The sequence below is a fragment of the Sceloporus occidentalis genome, unplaced genomic scaffold (assembly GCF_023333645.1).
Source record: "Sceloporus occidentalis isolate IW3139 unplaced genomic scaffold, rSceOcc1.0.p SCAF_49, whole genome shotgun sequence".
Classification (NCBI taxonomy): Eukaryota; Metazoa; Chordata; class Lepidosauria; order Squamata; family Phrynosomatidae; genus Sceloporus; species Sceloporus occidentalis.
The window spans coordinates 349,158-372,745 of NW_028317029.1; the positions used below are offsets into that span (position 1 = coordinate 349,158).

The 23,588-nt window shown below is 40.8% G+C and overlaps 1 protein-coding gene across 1 annotated transcript; it reads right to left on the minus strand.

Moving 5' to 3' along the window:
• Positions 1-16,765: 16,765 nt before the first annotated feature.
• Positions 16,766-23,509, minus strand: LOC149288804 (protein FAM76B). Its single transcript, XM_089491228.1, has 10 exons — positions 23,426-23,509; positions 22,177-22,241; positions 21,499-21,553; positions 20,499-20,654; positions 19,569-19,759; positions 19,157-19,204; positions 18,614-18,694; positions 18,090-18,225; positions 17,514-17,615; positions 16,766-16,855 (listed from the first exon to the last, which is right to left on the minus strand). The coding sequence occupies exons 1-10, from the start codon at positions 23,507-23,509 to the stop codon at positions 16,766-16,768; spliced, it is 1,008 nt and encodes a 335-aa protein (XP_089347354.1).
• Positions 23,510-23,588: the final 79 nt, after the last annotated feature.

Sequence of the window (23,588 nt, forward strand, 5' to 3'; positions counted from 1 at the left end):
TGTTTGGGTATGTTAGTGTGTGTCTGAGTATGTCACTTTGGTGATCAAGTTTGTCATGATATGTGTGTGTTTTACTGTAGTGGGTGTCTACTTATGAGTGTTTAAATATGGTAGTGTGTGAGTCTTAGTTTGTTAGTGCGTGTTTATTGGTGTGGGTGTCTGTGTGTTAGTGTCTGTCCAATTGTGTTAGTGTGTTTGTCTAGTTGTGTTGTCATTGTCTATGTGGGTATATTAGTGTGTCTGACTGTGTGTCTGGATACTTTAGTATGTGTGTGCATGTTAGTGTTGAGTGTCTGGTTATGTTGGTGTGAGTTGGTGTGTTAGTGTGAATCACCAGATGAGCTTGTTAGTGTGAATGTATGGGTGGGTGTCTGTGTGTCTGTATATATTAGTGTGTGGGTATGTTTGTGTGTGTGTCTGTGTACATGTGTGTTTGTGTAAGTGTCCAGGTGTGTGTATTAGTGTGAATCTGTGTGTTAGTGTTGAGTGTCTGGTTGCTAGTGTCAATGCCTGAGTGCATGTGAGTTAATGTGTTTGTGCAAGGTGGTAGACTGGGGCTTGAGCCAACTTGATAAAGGAGGGTGGAATGTTTATGGCAAGCTAACCATTTAATGGCTTAGGATAATAGGGCTTAGAGTACATAGAAGCTTGGGGTTATCTATATAAGCTTTTTATACATTTAAAAAATCCTCAACAGCACAATTTTAACAAACGTACATCTTTTTTTAAAATGTTTTACGGATTTATTTAATTTTGCGAAATGGTGATACCATTTTATATTTTATCACTGATTTTTTTTTATTACTCTTTTTTGCAGTTTTGAATTTTTTTTCAATCCTATTATGAACACATGCTTAATTAATAGACCTGTGCAAATGAACCAAAAATGATTTTTTTCAAACTTTTCAGTTTGTTTTTGGCCTAATTATTTCCGAGCAAGGAATTTCGTTCCTGCCCATTCAGTTCGGCTAAAAATTTGGAGGGGCATTTTTGATTCCCCAAATTCACTCTCGCTGACTATGTCACTCACTGACTCTCTCACACTCTCGTTCTTGTTCACACTCTCACTCTCTAAAATGTTTCCCTTCATTATTTGGCGACCACTGCATCTTTTGCATCTTCTAGGCATCTCCTTCATTTTCTGTCTTCTCACCTCTCTTCACTCTTCCATCTGCCTTTTTCTTTCTTTGTCCGCACCTATGCAGACATAACCTGGCGGTAACTTCCCGCGTGTGGCGCTTGTGGTGACCTCCTCTCCCTGGTCCTCCAATCTGATGTGAAAAGGATTATGATAATATGGGAATTTATAAAGCAATAGAGGACGTTTTATATCTTGATAGGAAGGAACTATTAAAACTAAGCCTACAGTGAATGATGAAAAAAATGATCTATTGTTTTGGATTTTAATAATAAAAATCAGTTTCTTAAGAAAATAATTTTGAAGCATTTAAAGATCAGCTTAACATTTAATGTGCATTTGCACACACACTCTCACTCTCACTCGCACACAAACTCATTATTACAACCAATCAGCTTGATTCAAGCGGTTTCCGCTGAATCGGTCCTCATTTGTATCTTAATGAGTGACGGCAGCAGAATGAGGTCATATATCATTAGTTATTAAGTCACATAAAAAAGGGATATAAGATTACTAACAATGGTAAAGAATTTATTAAAAAAACACTATCATTCTGACCCATTTCTGTTCTGGCTCGCGGTTATAATCTCTAGATAATCCCTTAATGAATATCTCTGGTAACCCTTTTTTAATGCCAGAAATTGTCTTTGTACTGCACTGCATTTCCAGAGATTATTCATCAATAGCAATTATTATAATGCGAGTAACTTTGTGTTACGTTTTGTAAGCTTGACCCTATCTGAACACTGTAGACTAATGAAATACAGCAGGCATGACGGGGAGGATTAACAATTGTTGGCAGACTATTTCAAGATTAAAAGCAATTTCTCAGAATATCCATCAGTGAACTCTTACAAAATTCCCACCCTGTATGTTCACTACACAATTACATACGACAACCAACTCTACATGATATGCGCAATGTGTATCATATTTCGCTCTCCCATTACTCTCAGCCAGTCAGATTGGAAAATCATTTTAAGCCCCCTACAGACGTCTGTTTGTAATTCAGATTTTAACATCAAGACTTTCATGAAGCCTCACTGATTTAACTATACATTATACATGGCCAACCAAGCTCTTCGTGCAGCAGAAGGCTGGCCTTTTCGTAATGTATAGTGAAGTCAAGGAGCTGAAACACAACTCTCCTGCAAACTTTCCCTTTAGTGAATAGACCACATTATCATTACTGGGAACTTTTGGGCTACAGCTTTCCGGAGCCTACAATTGCGGGATGACGTTGGTGAGCAGTCCTGCTGACGTCGGTGGGCATTCCCGCTGACTACTGACAATAAAAATAAACCACATACAGGAATAAAAACCATTGACTTTCCCATTAACTCTTCATCTGATACAATGAAGAACATTAAGGCATCTACATCTACAATTGTTACACAAGTGCGTGTAAGCGAAGGGAAATCCCTATTTGTGTCATATAGCTGTTGCAAGAGTTGTGTAAATCTGTTTCAAAAAGCCTAAGGAACTAAAATGTTCCTTATAATATAAATAAGATTCATCAATATAGCTTGCAGTCTTTTATAGACCTGCCAGATATACATGACAGTCTTCAAATATTAACCCCTTTAGTATACAACCACGAATATTCTATTGCAGTGACGCACCAGTGTTGGCAGCCAAAGGGTTGTTTTGAGGACCATGGCTTGTCAAAGGTAGAGATATTCTTGTTCTCAAGCAGGAATTCTAGTTGTGATATCCCGATGAGAAAAAAAAAAATGAACTGTATCCTTAGATATCATTACATCATATTAGAAAGAGAGAAGTCCGGATTAAATATCTGCTCATTTACTCTGAGAACCCAAGATTGGTAAAATTGGCCCCAGGTGTGTCTATCCATCCTCACAAATCCTTTAAGGATCCTCCCTCCAGAGTAAGTGATGCTTTAGACCTAAGTGATACTTTAGCTTAAGGCTTTAATAACACTAACACTTCGCTTTATTCCTCCTGTTTGTGAACTTTGTCCCCCTCTGTCTCTCATCAGCATAAACTACACCAGCACACACTTACCCCAGTCTTACCTTTTCTTGCGCTTTTCATGCGCTAATACAAATGTTTAGAGGGGCTCTTTATTACATAGACAAGACATCAGTAAGCAAGTGGAGAACGGAAATCTAAACAGCCCAGGCTGACATCAGACGGCCCGATATTTTTGGTTCTTTCCATCCTTATCCTCTCTGTTAAAACTCTACAATAGGCACTGCGCATGTGCAGTAAATGAAGTGCCAATCTGGTGAGACAATGGAGAGGACTGTTGGCAAGTGGAACATAATGCCTGGTCTAGACTGTCCCATTTATAGCAGGAAAATGTGGGACACAACTTAATATTTCATCTATCACAACGGACGGCACAAAGTAGCCATTTCAGCTCCTCCGAACTGACTTACAGTGGTGTGAAAAAGAAAGTATACCGTCATTGACTTATGGTTTTACATATCAGGATATAATAACAATCATCTGTTCTTTAGCAGGTATAAGAATTAGGTAAATACATGACATATTACATGATTTATTCAACAAAAATAAAGCCAAAATGGAGAAGCTATGTGTGAAAAGTAAATACACCCTTACTGCTTCCAGACAGATGCTGCTAATCAAATGACTGTGATTAACTGATCATCAGCAAGTGTAACTACCTCTCTAAAAGCGAAAGTTTTAGCAGTTTGCTGGTCTGGAGCATTCAGGTGTGTATTAACACAATATCAAAGAGGCAAGACATCAGCAATGATCTTAGAGAAGCAATTGTTGCTGCCCATCAATCATTCTACAGTGAGAAATAATATTCTAAAGCTCGTGCTCCCTTCATTTTGGCCATGTTAGAAGGAGGTCCATGATCTCTTGCTTCTCCATCAACAGGCTGTCCAGTCAGACTCTGGAGAGAGTCAGCAGGGTGGCAGACACCACAAATTCCAAAAATTGTGTTGACGAACACCACCATCTGTGTGTGGACAACTTGCCGACCCTTGGTCTTTATCCATAGGTGATACCATTTATTGGGGATTGAAGTCAAATAAGCTTTTAGGACCGCAGAGGTTGTTGTGCAGCTACATTCTCCATACTACTATCACTGGCTAATCTTAAAAAAAAAAATTGGAATTGAAATGCTTTATGTTTTCAAAAATAGATCGCTGCTCATTATCTAGAACCTACAATTGTTCCCATACGTCATGCGTATTTATAAATGGCATAATTGTCAAAATTTTAAATTTTAAAATGAAATTTATTGATACGAAAGAGTAAAGTAGGAAGCGCAGTTTATATTAAAACATTACAAAAGGAATCCAGATATGTATTCCCCCACGCGTTTTTAAAAAAAAAAAAAGATTAAATATTCAGGAAAAGGGTAGATAAGGCAGTACATTAGCACCAGATAAATCAGATGTAGTCTGACTTCTCTACTATTTATAGAAAATAATTGTTTGCTAAGCTCCTGATAAAAAGATTCTGAATTCCATAAATGCTTTGCTTGCGGCCCTGGCGACTTACAGATGATCCCGTATTATATAGCTGCTCAAATTCAGCGTAGGATATGTTTTTTGAGGTAAATTAACTTCGGAAGAGAGCTGCACCCACCACAGATTTTATGTCAAAATACATTACACTTTATCCCTTACAAAAAATTACTGCAGTTTTTTCTGAAGTAATACTGCAGTTTTTTGGACATGAAGAACTGCAATACTGCACTTTTACTGCAGTATTACTGCATTTGTACTTCACTGAACTGCAGTTTTACTGCAGTTATTTTTTGTAAGGTACAAATGCAATAAAGCTGCAGTACATTGAATTACAACTGTAGGTTTGCAATATAATGACGTAAATGTGCAGTAAAAGTGCAGTATTGCAGTTTTTTCATGTCCAAAAAAACTGCTGTATTACTTCAGAAAAAACTGCAGTAACTTTTTGTAAGGGTTTTGTCTGCTAATCGCTGTATTCCAGACACTGCGTTACAAAATTAGAGACCATTTTACCTCAGGAGATCTCTGGCTACTTACGGAAACTTACTGATAGTATTTTTGTGAGCCAATTCAAAATACCCCCTTTTCCTCTTGTGGCTCACCCCAACGGAACATAAAGGAAGGAATCTAATCTAATAAAATCTAATAATCTTCTTTTCTATGATAGGCCATGAAACAATCATCAATGCAGAGTCCTTTTGTTTCGGTTGGCACCATTGGGGGGGATAGTGTAAGGAAAATGTCTGCCGGTAAAACACGGGACATTTTCATCTTGCACTTTTGGATTGAACTCCTCAAAGAGGATGTCTATCAGTATTTTTAATTGGAACTCTAAGAATGCGTAATTCTTTCCAGTTCTGAGTAAATTAGAAATATAAGCATTGGCACACTGGCCAAGGCAACCACTGTTAGAAATGGCTACAGGCAGGTTATTGATATTTTGATGGCATCTGGGTTGTAGGGTGACGACATTATATACCATATATATATATATATATATATATATATATGCAGTATGTATGGTGTTAGAGTGAGCTTCCGTCTTATTTTTTTGTGTGTATTAGATAAAACTGGAATGCCACAGAAATACTGTACCCAGGCGCCACTAACTCCAGGCTTACTCCTGCCTCAGAGGTCTGTTTTTCAGATTGCGTCACCACAAAAGCTTATATTTTTTCTATATTGGCCTAAGAAAAAGTTTAAGGACTTTATCTTCTCTTAGACCAATACTGCTATCCATTTCCTATACATTACATACTATGAATCCCATGGAAACCCGCAGTAAAACACTGTACAAGTAAGTATCTAGAAATAGAGAGGCTCTTGAAATTCCGACCCTATAAGTGTTATTTTATGGCTCCAAAGAACATGTACAAAGTTATCCTGGAATATACAGTCAATATTCGTGAAAAATTCAGGATCTACAAGAACAACAGTTTCTATGTACTAAGGAGAAAAAAGAACAAAAGTTATAAAAGAGGTACAGGAAAAAAAAAAAAAGATTAAAAAGTAAGAGTAGACAAATCTCTCCAGAGTAAATACAGATAAACTGATTAGTCAGCTTTGTTTAATCCCCCGGCTGTTCATCCAAACGGCTATCATTCCATAAAGGGATTTGTGAGATTTAGTAATGCCTGTACGGGTCCAACACTCTATAGATCATCAAGTGTTTTAACTTGAAAAAGCAGGAGAGGACATGAGGTGTGGATTCTACATATCATTACTGTATGTGTGCAAACCCCTCATCCATGACCATTTATAAGGTTTATAGAGCAGCATAAAATGCATTGGGAGCTGCAGCGTCCTCGGATCAGCTTGTTGTTTATGTTATGTATCATTGCAAGTCGAGACATAAAAGCCCAAGTATATATCTCCTATGAAATATATCAGGCTGCTGGCTGTGTAGGTGCCACACATTAAGGGACTGCTTTTCTTCCATCGATCTCTTTTGTGTGAAATGTCTCATTTTTTAATGCCATTTTGTTAAATCAATACATTTTCTAAGAAGCTGCATTTGGATATCGATAAGACTAAATAAAGATGGCTCCTGAGGATCCCACGAGATAAGCAGCTTAATTAATTACGTCAGGGTCAGTGTTCTTCTCCTGCACCATTTTATTTCATGCAAAAATAATTTTATACCTGGAAGATTTTTTTCCCCCAGTCCCTTGTTAAAATGTAGCGAGTCATGACATCTGTTTGCGGAATATGGCGATGGTATATAAACCAATTATTAATGATAATAATAATATGATGTCTGGTGTTTTTTTGTTTTGTTTTTTCAGAGAGAGAATTGCCGCTACAATCACTTGCTGTTGACTTACAGAGGTGGCTAGCTTTTCTAGCAGCACATGTGGCAGCCCGCTGACTTGGAGGCTTAAGTGGGCATTTATTACAAATACTGCCGCATCCCGGTATGTAGCGCAATCTCAACTCATGTTACAGTTTCTAATTCTTAATCCGTGCCACCACCAGGAGGGTAAGCCTGGTACTTGGCCACAGGGGCGTGCTAAGAGGATGCTGCAGACCAAGTAACCAAAGCGCCTAATGGGTACATGTAACATGCATTACACAACCCTGATAATAGTAGAGCGGCAGCTCTCATAGAGAGAGCGAGCTGCGGTGAAGACAGCACTTCACAATGTAAAGGGGGGTTGGGAGAGTGAGTAGTGCGTGTGCGTGTATATGTATGTTTTGTTTCCAAATGGGTTCAGAAGGAAGCTTGAAGCCAAAAACTCTAAAGGAAGCCACGGGAGTAGAGATGGATAGCAACTTTTGCCCACTGACGGGAAAAACTGAGGAATGTAGCACTTTTGGCCAATAGTAAATGCCGTCAGAAAAAGTGTTTCTGTGGTTGTTTCTGTGGCCATTTGTGATATTTAGGCTGTGACCTTTCCATCACGTGACCGCCAGCGAGTTACTGGGAATTCCAAGATAACTGGATTAGGCTAAAGAAGACTATGAGCCAGTTCTTAGCCAACTTTCTCTCCATGGCAGGTGAATGGAGCTTGGCTCGTGCAACCCAAGGCTGAGGTCAGGGCTGAAGTTAGTGCCTAAATCAATGACCATAGGGACGATAATAAAAGTTTGTCTATTCACAATCGCATCACATAATGGTATTAAAATGAAAGAGGGTGACTCAGGAGGGTACAGAAATAGAATGCTTGTGTTGGAATATCTCTTTAAATATTCACGTGAAGCGTTAACTTTTAGTTTTGTTGAGATCTCAGTTGATGAAGCAGTTTATGAAAGTAAAGAGTCTTTCAAACCTCCCTGAGAACATTGCTGGAATGGAAATCCAAGTGGAGATTAAAAGGGCGGCTTAACATAGCCTAGCTACCAGGATTGCATCACAGATTGTCACCCAAGTGGTTTGTGAAACAGGTCCAGATTCAGGGGTCAAAAAGAGTTCAGACAATATTCTTCATTTCACGGTGAGGGTTTCAGAGCAAAGTGAAGCTTCTCGATTTCCAACAGAATAGCAGAGGAACATGAGTCATTAATAAAACAAACGTAGAATCCATGTTTAAAGCACTCTGTTTGGAAAAGGTAACCCTACCTCTGTGGAGAACAAACACTCAGATAAGGTTCAATAAATTCAGCCACAGCGCACCCACCAAAATCAGGTTTTCTGACGTAAAGTCTTAATTTTTGAACATTCTGAATATTTCCTACAAAACAACACAATGGTATGTCAGTTTGTTGCCTGCATAATAGTATCTAATATCATTATCTATCTCACTTTAACTTGGACCTATTATCCGTGATAAAACATGTTTTAAATCTACAATCACCCATTAAAGGAAAAACATTTTTTTTTTTGAGAATTGTAGTGCTCTATACAGTAATGTAGATTAGCGCTGAAGAAAACTGATTTTTATTTCATTTTGTTCCAATAAGAAATACCTGGAGGCGGCCATTGTTGTCGGTCATGTGATATCATGGAAGACTTCCCCCACTCAAACACCGCACTAGGCTTATTCTTTATGGCAATGCTAACGAAGTCCACAGTAATGCAATACTGTTTTAATGCGGTTTAATTTTTTTGTGTTTTTGTAATTGTTTACCTAGTGGGAAGGGTCGGGGCTTCTACTAACTCAATGCAAAATAAATAAAATGTAGGAACTGCAAATGAATTGCACGCCGGAGTCTTCTGCGTAACAAGAAATGTTTGTCCATTTAATCGAGTGCCAGATCCTGGCTCAGCAGGATCATGTGTGGCACGGAGCCAGGCATGAAGCAATATTAACACGTTCGTATACGGCAGAACAGGTGAACTCCTAATTAAAAGCTTATCGGCTAAAACACAGAAGAAAATAAAGCAACCATCATTCACATCAGTCGTCGGCCCGCTAATCCCCCTGGTACTGAAACGGATAAACCATTCCATACCTTTCATTGTCTCATTCAGCATACAGTTACGTTTCATATTGCGCTACATGTTTTATTCACACATTAAAAGCACATCTAAAAGTATCAGGATGTCGCCGCTATACCTTTCATATAATTCAAAGGACACGTTTATCCGATCTAATAAGCTTTTGTAAATATAGGTATGTTTTCGCTTTTAGTCTTAGCGATCCCTGACCTGCGTCGGTTCTGTTTGTGGTGCGTTTCACAATCTAGATAAGAACGAACAATGAGCACTCTGTCAATACGCACCACGATAATGCTTTAACAGCCTGAGCTGGGCGGACGAGACGGGCCGAATGGTTCTTATCTGCCGTAACTTTCTGTAGGAACATCCCAATCGTCGTATATCTTGGAAGTCTCCGGGGTTGACTAGGAGTCTCCAGGTCTCTTTCCGCTTTCTTCGGGCAGAGCAGTGATCACACCTAGTCGCCACCCGCTTAGGGTTAGGGCTAGCTCTCCCATATGCATGACTAGCTCCTCCTTTCACAAAGCCACGTCCCTAGTATGGTCATTTTAATTGGAAAGCTTTCAACCCCCTCTGCCACAGGGACTGGACTTAAATCCCGTTTACTAGAGGAAATGATGAAAAAAAAATCAACGCGAAGGGAAGGAGAAAGATTCGTTTTTGGAGTATTTGCTTGATTTAACAAATTAATATATTCGCGTAGACAGAAGCTTAAGGATCACATGGGGTACGTTAAGCCCACATTTGTAAAATATCAAGCTACACAAAATCTCTAATACTTACAAAAATACGCCAACTGCCCTCTTCGAACGTCTCATGACCTTTGTCTCTCTTCTACCGTCATGACCTCTTCTCACTCCTGTATTCAGGATTTTGCCCACGCTGCACCCCTCCTGTGGAATTCCCTTGCCCGTCCCGTCAGACTTTCCCCCTCGTACGCCCGTGTTCTTCTGAGCATCACAGGACTAGCTATCTGGCAAACAGGGCAAGCGTCCGATGGCAGTGCTCACTTAGTCCTTTAATGTGTGACTGTGGGTTGGATAAATAGAAAGTGACAGCAGATGAGAACCATTCGGCTCATCCAGTCGGCCCAACAATGCACATGGCGAGCACTGCAAGAGCATAGCGCGTGGCTGTATCAGCTGCTGGCCTTAAAGCACCAGGTCAATTTTATTCCCCATCTGGCCCTGACTTTGAGTAGCCTGGACAATGGCGGCTTAGGTAGGTGCACCAATCACAAGCCAAAAGTTGCTAAAATACAGTTCCACTAAACAGCAGCAATGAACATATTCCTTTAACCCCTTCGCGACCTTTGCCGGTTCAGGACCGTCATGACAAGAAGGTCACTAAATGACCTTTGACGGTCCTGAACCGTCAAAAAATTAAATAAGCTTAGAAAGTGATCAACGATCACTTTCTTCGCTTAAACGGCGTTACTGTAATGCCTCGATGTCGAGGCATTCAGTAACGCCGAGATTGGCATCGGGGGCCATGTCTGGCCCCTCCCCGGGGCGTCAACAGCCGCCATACATTGTATGGCGGCGGACGCCCGTTTTAAAAGCGTTTAGGAGGCGATCAACGATCGCCTCCTAAACTTAAATGGTGTCGCTGGAATGCCTCGATCAGGAGGCATCCAGCGACACCAAACACTTACCTCTGGGTGGGCTGTGACCGCTCCGGAGAGCGGTCACAGCCGCAGCTGCCGGTGATCTTTGCCATCAAGGAAGATGGCGGCGGCCCGGGAAAAAAAACAATAAAGAAGAAACAGTTCGCTAGACGGTCTCCTGACCCTCTAGAGAACTCTGGCTCCACTTGCAGGTTGAATACAGGTACTGCATTCAACCAAGCAAGTCAATGGAACCCAGCTTTCTAATCACTATGTGATTAGTAAAATATTCAAAAAAAAAATAAAAAAATGTGCTAACATTTAAAAATAATTATGCAGTGATGTCACTTGATGAACCATCCAGTACCAGCAAAATGTGTAAAAAAAAATATAAAAAAAAGTATTAAAAAAAATAAAATAAAAAAATAAAGTTTATTATTTTGAGCAAGTGCTAAAATTTCTCAAAAATCTCAACAAAGAGTTAAAATAAAAGCACTTCAAATACCCAAGGGGTGTCTAATATATAAAAAAAATGGCTGATGGGGTAAATTGGAGTGGCCTAGCTCAAAGATAGGGCATAGGTACAGACTGACCAAAATGGAGAAAAAAAGCGCACTTCCCAAATGTGGCATTTTAAATCTCAAACAACCCGACAAACCCATGCATGTCGGGTATCACTGCACTCAGGAGATGTTCCTGAACACACATCGGGGTGTTGTTTGACAGTGACATATACCAGAACCTGTATATCTATAACTAAAGTACAATTTGTGTGAAAAAAAAATAAAAAAAATTACTATTACAAAGTTTGACAAAGTGTAGTTCTATAATTGGTGCATGGAAAGGGTTAAAATAACAGCATTTGGAATACCCTGGGGTGTCTAGTTTTCAAAAATATATGGTTTGAATGGGTTAAATTGAGTTAACCAGCTTCAAAGGTATTCCAAAGAGGAGATGGAGGCAGACTGACCAAATGACCACCTGGATTACGCATGCCCCAAAAGTAGCCCTTTACCAGCCAAACAATCTGACAAACCCATGCATGTGGGGTATCGCTGTACTCAGGAGATGTTCCTGAACACATATTGGGGGGTTGTTTGACAGTGACATATACCAGGACCTGTATATCTATAACTAAAGTACAATTTGTGGGAAAAAAAAAAATTAAAAAAATTACTATTACAAAGTTTGACAAAGTGTAGTTCTATAATTGGTGCATGGAAAGGGTTAAAATAACAGCATTTGGAATACCCTGGGGTGTCTAGTTTTCAAAAATATATGGTCTGACAGGGTTAAATTGAGTTAACCGGCTTCAAAGATATTCCAAAGAGGAGATGGAGGCAGACTGACCAGATTTGTTAAAAAAGATTTGGAAATCATAAAACGCTGCTTGTACTTATTGCCCTATAACTTACAAAAAACAGAAAAAAAACATAAAAACATTGGGTATTTCTAAACTCAGGACAAGTAGTAGAATCTATTTAGCTAGTTTTTTTTCTTGCTTTTTTTAGGTGAGTAAAAGATTTTTCAAATAAAAGTCATAAAATGTGTTTTTTTTCAATTTTTCACCATGTTTTTTTTTATTTTATTTTTTATAGTAAATAAGATGATACGATCAAAATAATGGTAAAGGCCATCTTGTCCTGAAAAAAACAATATATAACTTATGTGGGTACACTAAATGGGTGAGGAGAAAATTACAGCTGAACACAAGCACCACAAAAGTATTAAAACAGCCTCGGTCCCACAGGGTACAAAACGAAAAATGAGCCCGGTCCTTAAGGGGTTAACATGATTCAAACATTTTGCTTTGGGTATGTGTGTGTGTGTGACAATGTTCTATAGCCCTAAATGTCACAATAACAGGTAAACGAGAACTATCAAAATGTAGCATTAACTACGTGTCTCAGTTGACACTAAACATAAAAATGTCCTTTTTACCATTTGAAATATTAGTTTTGGTGGAAATGTTTTAGGTTTTTTTGTTTAGTAATTTAATTATTTCTAACAAGCCTGCAGTGTCACCTGTAACACACTGAACAGGTGATTTCAGCTTTTTTTTCCCCCCTACCTTCGATGTTGTTCAAGCAGCATCTAGTGGTTATACGTAGAAGCACAGAATTCCCTTTTCAAGAAATATTTATATTATTGCAGTCTTCTGTTAAAAAGTTACTAGTTTGCTTTTGTACTCTTTTTAAATAAATTAGTAAATAAATCTACAACCCCATTCAATCCATGGGGTATCTGCGGGAGCTAAACTGGAAGAACACCCACAGTCTTTAATCGTAACTCAATGCAATTTAAAGTCAAAGCTTCACTGAAAGCAAAAAAAACCAAGAACTGAGCAAGTTATTCTGCGCACATCTGGATTTTTGTACATGTTTCAATTTCTGCCAACCCCAAGATGCACTGTATCAGTTGTAGATGTATGGCTTGTCCTTCTATGGGACATTCTGCTCCACTCCACAAAAGATTTAACATTGTAGAGGCTCTAGAAATTGAGATAGATGGAAGTATCCACCGTGTACAACCAGACATTCCCTAAATTAAAGGGGCACATTGTGTTCCAGATTATGCCTGATCGTAAATACCCATACACAATATGATAATCTTGTGTTATTTTCCCCACAATATACAAAAATGACCTGGCCCTGTTGTTCCATATGGGAAGGGCACATTGTCCATACCCTAGGTTATTTGCGGTAGTCGCTTTAGAGAGAAACTGTATGCTCGGACGTAAAACAGAGGCTCCATGCTACAAAAAAAAACAAAACAAATCAAACTTTCTTTAGTACAGCAAAAAATATCTGCAATAAAACTGGCAAAAGCTAAAAGCAGAGGTAAGGAGATAGGAGGATGGTATGCATTAATGCACACATCGGGCCGGCACTAACTCAAGAAGCAAGCATTGCAGAGACCCTGGCCGTCTATACGTGGGCAGGAGCCACCGACACCAGGTCCATTAATTTCCTGCAGGGGCCACGCATGAACCAATCAGCAAAAAGAAAATCCGGGCGGAACGCGTCAAGCAAACGCTCTTGTTTTGCTGCTCCAGGTGGATATGAATGAAATGCTTACAAGCATTAGATTGACACTCTAGGCTTCTGTAGTTTTATTTTCTTCTTCTTGTTTCAGTAGAGAAATTAATTATGAGTTGAAATAAATCATGCTGGACCCCTGCAGATAAACCCAATACGGAGAGAAATATCCCTTTCATTGTTATTAGATTAAGACGTGGAGTCACCCGGATCTTCGAGCTAAACGAACATCTATAACCAAATTTCATCAACATAGAAGGGGGGGGGGGGGAATTAAGACTAATTTATTATTTTTAAGTTTTTATTGTGAAACTCTGGATTTAGAAAAAGAAAAAAAAAAATTATACAAAATGCCAACAGTAATATGTGCATTTACAGATTCCAAACAGTCTATACAAGTGATAAAGCCCAAACGCTTCAGTTCTAGACCGCAGATTTGGACAGATATACATTATTCGGTATGGACAGCGCATATTCACAAGCGTCAATGCACAAAAACGGCTCTCACGGGGTAACATTACTGGACATTTCAAAACAGGCTGCAAAGTACGATACATCTTATCCATTCCACATTAAATCCATCCATTATTTCAGTTTCAAGACAGTCGATAGAATCCATATATATTCTTAAAACAACGTTTGTTAAAATTCAAATTAAAAAAGGACGAGGTCATTGAATATATAATAATTAACCTGGACTTAATACTGTGAAGCCCCTAAAAACCCAAGAACGGATAGAGATTCTCCGGAAAGCTTACAGATTAAGACAAGGGGGGGGGGGGGGGGGGACGCAAATCATTCAAAAAAAAAATTGTAAGAAAGGTGAAATCATACATATTCACAGAAAAGCTCAACTTTTAAGTCTAATGCTAGCAGAGTGTGTAGAAATAAAAAAACAAAAAAAAATACAGCAGGTAATGTCTACAGCTTAAACCTTTGGCAGTGGGGAGAAAAAAAAAGAGCCATCAGAATACATTTAGGTACAGTGTCCAGATCAACAAACATTTTTAGCCTGGCTCGTCTGGAGTGAAAAAAATAACGAAGAGCAACTTATAAAAAATGTGAAAATCAAGACACTGACGTCTTTTAATGTCCAGAGAACAAGATCGAGGTTTTTTTTTGTTTTTTTTTTTACCAAACCCCATGCAAATAATGTTAGCAGGACTACCACGGCATGCGGAATATCAGAACGCCCCATCACTTTGGCCTTTCTGAGAAGTAAGAGTATGTGAGTAATTACTTAAGCCTCACCCAACACACTTTGGCTATCAATCACTCCAAAGAACGCACTGATAAGATGATCAAGTACTTCCCAACACATCGGTCCGGAGTATAATACACTCCTAATTTCCAGAGACTACAGCTTTCACAGACGGCAAAATAAAAACCTGCAGTGCGGATCCCACGCATTTCAAATTTCATGTCGCATAATTCTACGTTAACAATATCCCTGATAAGGATGTAATCTCAGCCAACATACCCGATATGCAAGAACAGATGTAATAAGGCTGTCATAACGGGGTTCAGTAGAAACATTCGCCGCCAGCATCCCTCTCTCTTTGCTGCTAATCAGACGCACTGGGCAGCATCAGCGCATGAATGAGACTGCTAATGAGATTCATGCACTGGTTAACAAGATGACCATTTATGCAAGTGTTGGGGTTTGTGTAAAAAAAAGTATTTTTCACTCCTAATAACCTTATTTCTGTTACCTGGAAAGAAGAGTTTAAGTTAATGATGCTAAAATTGATATAAGTGATCAGTCACGGAACTCAGCATTACTTATGACCTGGGAGAGCAGGTTTAAATACCTTATTCCTCCCGGTATTACTGGTGTCGGATATATATAGATCTCTCTTGGTATGTGAAGCCTACAGTCCAACTCCTATGAGAAATACAGATACTCCTCACTGATTTCCCCAAATCATCTATCATTACACCCTAAGCTGTATGCAGTTTCCTTATTTTGGAAAGAAAATGAAAAAAAAAAAAATCCCTTACCTATTTGTAGAAGTTATTTAATATTCCCCACAATTAGACTAATTTAGAAAGGAATACAAACAGATCACAGCTTGCTCACAAAACATAATTAACCCATACTTGCTCATGCTGCGAAGCCTTTATAAATGTAACTTGATGTGGCCACACATCGAACCTACTCTACGACGCAAACAATTCCAGCCATTAAGCAACATCTTCATCACAGAGGTCTATTACTCAGACCCAGAATGACCCAAGTCACATCAGTCGGCCCCAACGTGTTCTGCACATTACTAAGCTAAAGCTTGGCAGCCCAGAAACATGCAGGATGTATAACAGAAAACTCATTGGGAATTTCCAAATTTGCTCTACCTGTACATATGATGTAGAGAGGGAAAAAAAAAAAAAGCGGTTTTGATAGACAGGAAACAAACCGTATGTACACAATCCCACCCAGACACATTTATAAATTAATATTAAACCAAAGGCACTTGCAAGTAAAAATCAACAGATATTACAAAAGCACAACTTTTCCTGCACACATTATACAATTACGTGAGAATTTTCATTCATAAAGTAAAAAGTTAAAACGATTTATTAGATCTAATTACACAGTTTGTTGGGTTTTTTTTTTTGAACCCCCTTAAATGCTGAAGAGAGCCGCAACATACTGGATGTGGACAGAGTCTGGGTTTCAACAGCATTAACGTTAAGCACCATATAGTTAATCCTGCCATGTTGTAATAAAAATATATTAAGGTCTAAAATACCTACCCAATCAAAGCTAAATTTGCCGCATTAGCTGTTCGGCGCCCGTTAAAAATGTGAACACCTGTTTGCATTTATTTTTTTTTATTGCCTTAATTTCTTCTTTTTTTTTTTAGAAAAATGAACACTGTTGTAGTGATTCCATTTCCTCCGGAGACGTGAAATAAAAAGGTCTTCAAGCCAGTTGAAGTTGGTTTTGTCCGAGTAGTTTAAAAGCAGTTTAATGTGGTTAAAAAGTCCGGTACAAACTATATATATTTTAAAAAATAAGATAAAACAGAAATAAAAAAAAAAAAATGTACTAAGGATACAATATGTTCCCTTCATACCAAGTATTTTTAAGGGCTTCACAGAATTACACTGTATCCTCCTATTAAAAACACTCCATCAAGGAGAGGTCAGTATGCTGCCACTTTTATCAAACTTTTTACCCTTGGATAAAGCGGCAACCTGCTTCAGCAACTCGCGGTTCTTCCCCTAGAAAAACAAACAAAAAAAAAATTGGCGGGTCATATCGTAGTAAGAAATATTACACGCATCACTTATACGAGGCTCCAGTATAACATAATCGAATTATAGAGCTAAACAACAGGTATATGTACACACAAACACATTAACGCACTTTGCTACATACAGCGCACGTTGTTATTACACAGGAACTCGTTGGGGTGATAAATTCAACTGCCGGGTCAAGAATATCAGCTAACAGGACGGATATGTGTGCAAAAAACGTGTATATAGTTACATAGGCTGAAGAAAAAAAAAAGAAAAAAAAAAGACATGCGTCCACCAAGTTCAGCCTTTCCCATATCTGTTTATTTGTTGCTGTTGATCCAAAAGAAGGAACAAAAAAAACAAAAAAACAAAAAAAGTTGCGGCTCTAATTTTGCACAAAACTCCTTCTTGAATGCAGAATGGCAGTCAGATCTCTCTGTGGATCAAGAAGCCGTTTCCCCGTAGTTTAAACATTATATCCCTGAATATTATGTTTTTGCAAGTATACTTAGAACCTCTATTACTGGCAGCTGCAATAGAAATTTGCCTGAAATGTTGCCACTAAGTCAAAATGCTAGACGTACCTATGAAAATTATTAGGGTCTAATCATAGAGATCAATGTAAAGTACGCTCCCTTACCTGCAATTGTTCAACAGCATCTTTGTGAGCTTTTTCCATGCCGTTCATCTTTGTCCTCAGATTAGATTCTTGGTACTGGAAATCTGCTTTCAGTTCTGTCAGCTGATGAAAAGATCAGAATCTTGTAAGCACTTGAGAAACGCGTCAAAGATCCACATTCTAGGTCTGTTACTAAACAAGTCCTTTAGGTGGGATTTTTAATGAACGTTATAAGCCTACCTGGGAACTTCTGGGCTCCGGTTACCCAGAGCCTCCCCTCGCGGGGTGCAGCCAGGACTGCCCGCCGACGGCAGCGGGAAACACCCCCATTTAATGGGAAATGGTAGGATTCGGGTCTTGACCCAGAGAACCGGTGCTTCACCTGGCAATCTCCGGGCAAACCCAAAGAGTTGCCAGGTATGATTAGAAGTACATTTACAGCACCATTTAAGAGTTTGGTCCTTGCAGGCTTCTAATGCATGCAGTAGGGCGGGTATTAACGTTGGAATCTGCGTAATGCCGCTTATAAATAAGCGAGCGCTCACACAGGTTCAAAAGTTTTAGAGAATTTCATAAAAAATATGACCACTAAGTTACCTTTTTATCTTTCTCCAAAATGGTTTGATCTCTTTGCTGCAGAAGACGCTTCAGCGACATCACCTCCTCCTTCAGCTGGCTGATGAGGACGAAGTTGTCTGTGCCGCCGCTGTCTGCCGACTGATTGATGGAGCTACTAAATAGATAAATAAAACAGTCTTTTAGACATTTTTACACCCCCCATCTTGCCAGGAAAGCACTTTGTTTCCAAATTAAGGTTTCTTGTTATAAGTTGCAGCCCTCCATCCAATGGCTAACAAACAGAACACATAGAAAGGAGTACGGGATAACATCAGTAAATTGTTAAGGTTTTCGTTGCGCAAGTGCGTTCCTGGTAATTAAAAAAATAAATAAGCAAATTCTTAGGATGTAATTAATTTCCCCAAGGTTAGTATTTTATTGACATAGTGCCCCCGCAGGACTGTGTACCAGGCATAACATGTCGCGCATCCCATCCCAAGATCCGAGGAACCCTGCCTGATAAATGAACTTACAAAATAGAAGCTCTGTAACAAGCAATGTACCTGTCTCCATTCGATGGCTTGGATTCCAGTTTGGGCTTTTTCTTTGGAGTTTCATTCTGAATCGCGGTAGTTGACTTATGACTGCAACAAGACAAGAAGGTCAAGCAGCCATATCCATACAAACACGAAGCAAGCACATGGCCATAACCCTACTTGGACGCTCCTGTAGCCCTGATGCGTTTCACCTCGTTCTATGCACACAGTCCTGGATGTAGACACAGATTGTCTACCATAGAAAATGCAACAAAATCTATGACTGAAACAACCACTATTTGCCTTATTATTTGGTGTTCCTGTATGCCTAAGCAAGCATTGGGGAGACTGGGCGAAAACAGGACCGTGGAAGCAGCGGTGGGCTAAAGGCAAGAGATTTATTTTTCCTACAGCTACATAATTCACATTAAAGCCCTTTAATATACATTCATCATGGGGACGTTACCATATGGGACACTAGACTGTCCCTTTAAGGGGAGAATAAGAGGAACTATTAAGACATGATGTTTCTTTAACGTGAACAGCAGCGTTGGAGAATCAGAGGCTCACCTTTGTTTCCAAATTCCCTGATCTGGTTCAGGACTCAGACTACTTATTCTGTAAAGCAAAAAAAAAAAACAAAAACAAAAAAAAACAGGACTTTTAGAAGCACATCAACAAATTATGGTCGAATTCGGATATACAAAGTGCTAAACCCAGGATTCTATTGTTTCACTAAATTGTACGTTATTATACATAAAAAAATAAACTGTAAAATGAAGACGTCAAACACTCTTCCTCCCGTCCTGTAACACCGAAGTGTTATATATATAGATGTATTCCAGCAGACCGCTGTAGGACTTTGTACAGCCAATCCCCAGTCTCTGTCCATTAACCGAATAAAACTACCGGGTTAGTCACGGGAAGGAAAAAAAAAAAAAAAGGGTAACGCCCGGCTGAGCTGACCCCGGAGAGTCATTACTTGTGGTGGCTGCTGCCGTGTCTGTGGTGGTGGTGATGATGGTGGTGATGGTGTTTCGAATGATGCTGCTCTTTCTCGAGAGACGACGAGTTGGAATGGGAAGAACCCAAGCTTTTCCGTTGTTCTTTAGTTTTCTGCAGCACTCTCTTGTAAGACAGAGTACAAAGCCAACACAGCAACTTGCCGTCGACCTGAAAAATAGGGAAACAAAAAGGATGGCAAAAATAAACGTCCAAATAATCAACAGATCAGGCTAAGTGCTATTATTTTATTTACAAAAAGTATATCTTTTTTGTACAAGATGCGCATTAGTATAGGGCAGGGGCGTCCAACCTGCGGCCCTCCAGCTGCTGCAGGACTACATCTCCCACAATGCTCTTTCAGCTAAGGGGCTGGCTGAGGAGGATGGGAGATGTAGTCCTGCAGCAGCTGGAGGGCCGCAGGTTGGAAGCCCCTGGTATAGGGACACTGGAACAGACAATAACTCCAAGCACCCTAAATCATTCCAGATTAAGAAAATAAACCCCACATACATTTTTTGTAACCCCTGAGATCCAGCAAGAGCCAAATGGGAAGGCAGGTATCTTCAGAGGCAGGACGTTAAGATGCCTGTACCTAAGATTAAGCTACGAGACGGGAAATATTCATCACTCTAAGGCAGGGGTTCTCAAACTGCGGCCCTCCAGCTGCTGCAGGACTACATCTCCCATAATGCTCCTTCAGCTAAGGGGCTGGCTGAGGAGTATGGGAGATGTAGTCCTGCAGCAGCTGGAGGGCCGCAGTTTGAGAACCCCTGCTCTAAGGGGAGACGGGCGAGGGCGCTTCATATGCTTACAGCCAAGATTTATCGTGCATGCATCTCGCTAATGCAATATCGCTAAGCGCACTCGCTCGGCAGATGGGTTCGGCATTTGGTTTTCATGCACTCACCTTTCTCCTTCCCTCCTCTTTACGATCGAACGCACACTGCTGCTTGCACTGCTCGCACGTCTGAGGGGGGCCATATTTCTTCTCTGAGTTGGTGCAGCGCTGACACTTTGTGCCAATAAAAGCCGCTATGATGTTACAGTATTGACAAGGCTTAGGCTGCGGGACAGAAAAAAATGGAAAGTGTTATTCATTAGTAACATAAAATGTAATCTAACGGAGGGTTTCGTATGAGCTCGTCTTTCACAGCACGACAAACCTTAATTAAAGAGGGTGAGATGCAGCCGGTCGGGATAGTTTACCTCTCTACATTAACTACGCATTATGAAGGGGTCGACCCTGCGGAGCGTCTCCTGCAAGGACCGGGACACACGGCTAAAACGGAGATTTCTTAAATGACCTCATTGATTAAACGATGAATAAAGCGGGGCCGGCTCAGCCCACGCTGCGGGAGAAGCGCGCCGGGTGCGAACTAATAATGCAATTCAGTCGGGGGTCTCGCTGTGTCGGGCTGCAACCGTACCCCCCTCCGCTCCCATCCCGCTGCCTGCGCTCTGTTAATGTTCATATGACGGCTGCTGTGGCCCGTTATTGGTTTTTTTTTGTTTCTTTTTTTTAGACGGGACTGACAGTTTGACCCTTATTATGAATTTAAGATTATTTAATGAATTCCATTTGCAGGAGTGCTTTTTGCCTTTTTTTTTTTTTTAAACTCATTTTTTTACCATTATTTATGCTCTATAATTTATTATTATTATAGCGACTCATTTTTTCATATATCTATTTCTGTACATATTTATTTATTGATCCAACTAGTGAGGAACTGAGTCCATTCCCATTTCAGGTTACCAACCATACTTTATTCTACATATTTATTTAACCCCCAGGGTACTCCACCTGGACTAATTGACTAATTGCTTTAACGTGCGCTTTATCAATAAACTACTTAAACGAGGCTACAAGAGTTTAGGTTTCTGGAGAATCGTATTTCACGTTAACTTACCGTCCCAAACTGCTTGACGTTCTGGGCACATTTCTTGCAGATCGTGTTGGTTTTACTGAGGGAAACAGAAGAAAGAAATGAGCTTTCATAGGGACTCGATGCCCTCGCAATACGAATGAAGGTGGTATTACAGTTAAGGGAACCGCTCAATAAAAACCCTTTAAAATATTTTCCTGTCTGAAATAAGCTGTAAGAATATGTCTCTCAAAGTGCTCGCCTGCGCCATCCCTGAGCCCCAAACTGCTCGCCTGCGCCATCCCTGAGCCCCAAACTGCTCGCCTGCGCCATCCCTGAGCCCCAAACTGCTCACCTGCGCCATCTCTGACCCCCAAACTGCTCGCCTGCGCCATCCCTGAGCCCCAAACTGCTCGCCTGCACCATCCCTGAGCCCCAAACTGCTCACCTGCGCCATCTCTGACCCCCAAACTGCTCGCCTGCGCCATCCCTGAGCCCCAAACTGCTCGCCTGCACCATCCCTGAGCCCCAAACTGCTTGCCTGCGCCATCTCTGACCCCCAAACAGCTCGCCTGCGCCATCTCTGACCCCCAAACAGCTCGCCTGCGCCATCTCTGACCCCCAAACAGCTCGCCTGCGCCATCTTTGACCCCCAAACAGCTCGCCTGTGTACCCAAAGTCTGCAATGCCCAAGGGCAACAAATACAGATAAAATCCATTTACCTCTCTTGCTGGAACTCTGATCTACAATATGTGCACTTGACTATGGGGTGAGCGATTCGGCACTCCTGTAACAAGAAGGTAAGAAAATAGTTTTATTAGACAAGTCACCGATAACGAGCAAAAAAGTTCAAACATTAGCAAGTTATACATAAAAAGAACCAGAGGAACGTTGCAACTACATGTGACCGGCTGAACAAGCTGCTCAAACTTCAGTTACCAAACAGACTCCTCGGTGGACTAAAATAACAAGCAGACGCCGCTATGTACGACCCGCGGCACGAGGTGGAAAATTCTTTACACGGCAATGACAGTGAACCTTCCGTGCAGCGGGAACACTGAGCCCGCATTAAGCCCCCGCCGACATTCAAAGGGCATTTTATCTTCTACAGGCTGGCAAACGGGAACAAATAAATGACACCAGGGGCCCCGTAGCACTCAGACCTCACGGGAAGCACTCTATTCACATTAAACCAAGCCTGATGCCATGGGGCCCTAAGGGACACTTTATAAAAGCCGCCCCTGGGGCTGCTGAGAATGTAAGCCACCAATATATCGTTTTATAAAATTGATTATCCAAGCAGCAGGGTTTAATATCACCCCCATTGTCAGTGTCACGGTACAAGTAAAGATTCTTCAACAAACGGGGACGGCTACTGGATGCAAATGATGAATAACCAGGAGCCTCATCCACAAATTAATGTTCCTGCTGGGGACTAAGGTTTTGCGACATATAGTAGCTCAGGCCATTACTGGTTAAAAGGACTTCAAAAACCACCTATGCTCAAGCAGGGGTGCAGATCAGACCCATTCAGCTGCTCTATTCGGACCATTCCTTGGTCTTGTCAGATTCAGGATATCTTTAAGTCTATCCACCTCTACCACTTCTGATGGGCGGCTCTTCCATTTATCCACCACCCTCTCAGTAAAGCTTCCTAACATTACATCCAAGCCTCCGACCTGCCGGGCTTAGATTGAGACCTCTCCTAGCGTTTCTCCCCCTCTGATGAGGATCTGATCGCAGGGCCCCGAGGCTGCGTTTTGGTTCAGTATGGTGGGAGTTGGGGGGGATGTGATTATTAGGGCTCCTCCTATAGTCACAGCCCCCCTCCACATCATTATATATCGCGTTGCGATGAGATTAATAAATCTGGCGAAACGGAAGTGTCAGGGCGGTATAATCAGATGCCGGGATGGGGGATTTATCCGCCCACGGGCGCCGTTGTGGCCCCAACATAGGGCACGGACGGACCTTGCATAATTGCTGTCCCTGGGAGAGCTCCTCGAAAGGGTACCGCTGGTTACACTTGGTGCAGGCGTACAGAGCCGAGGCCATCCTCCGCAGGCAGCGCCGGGGAACACACAGGGATGCGGGGGAGCCCGAGGTTCAGTCCGAAGGCTCGGTTGGGGATGGG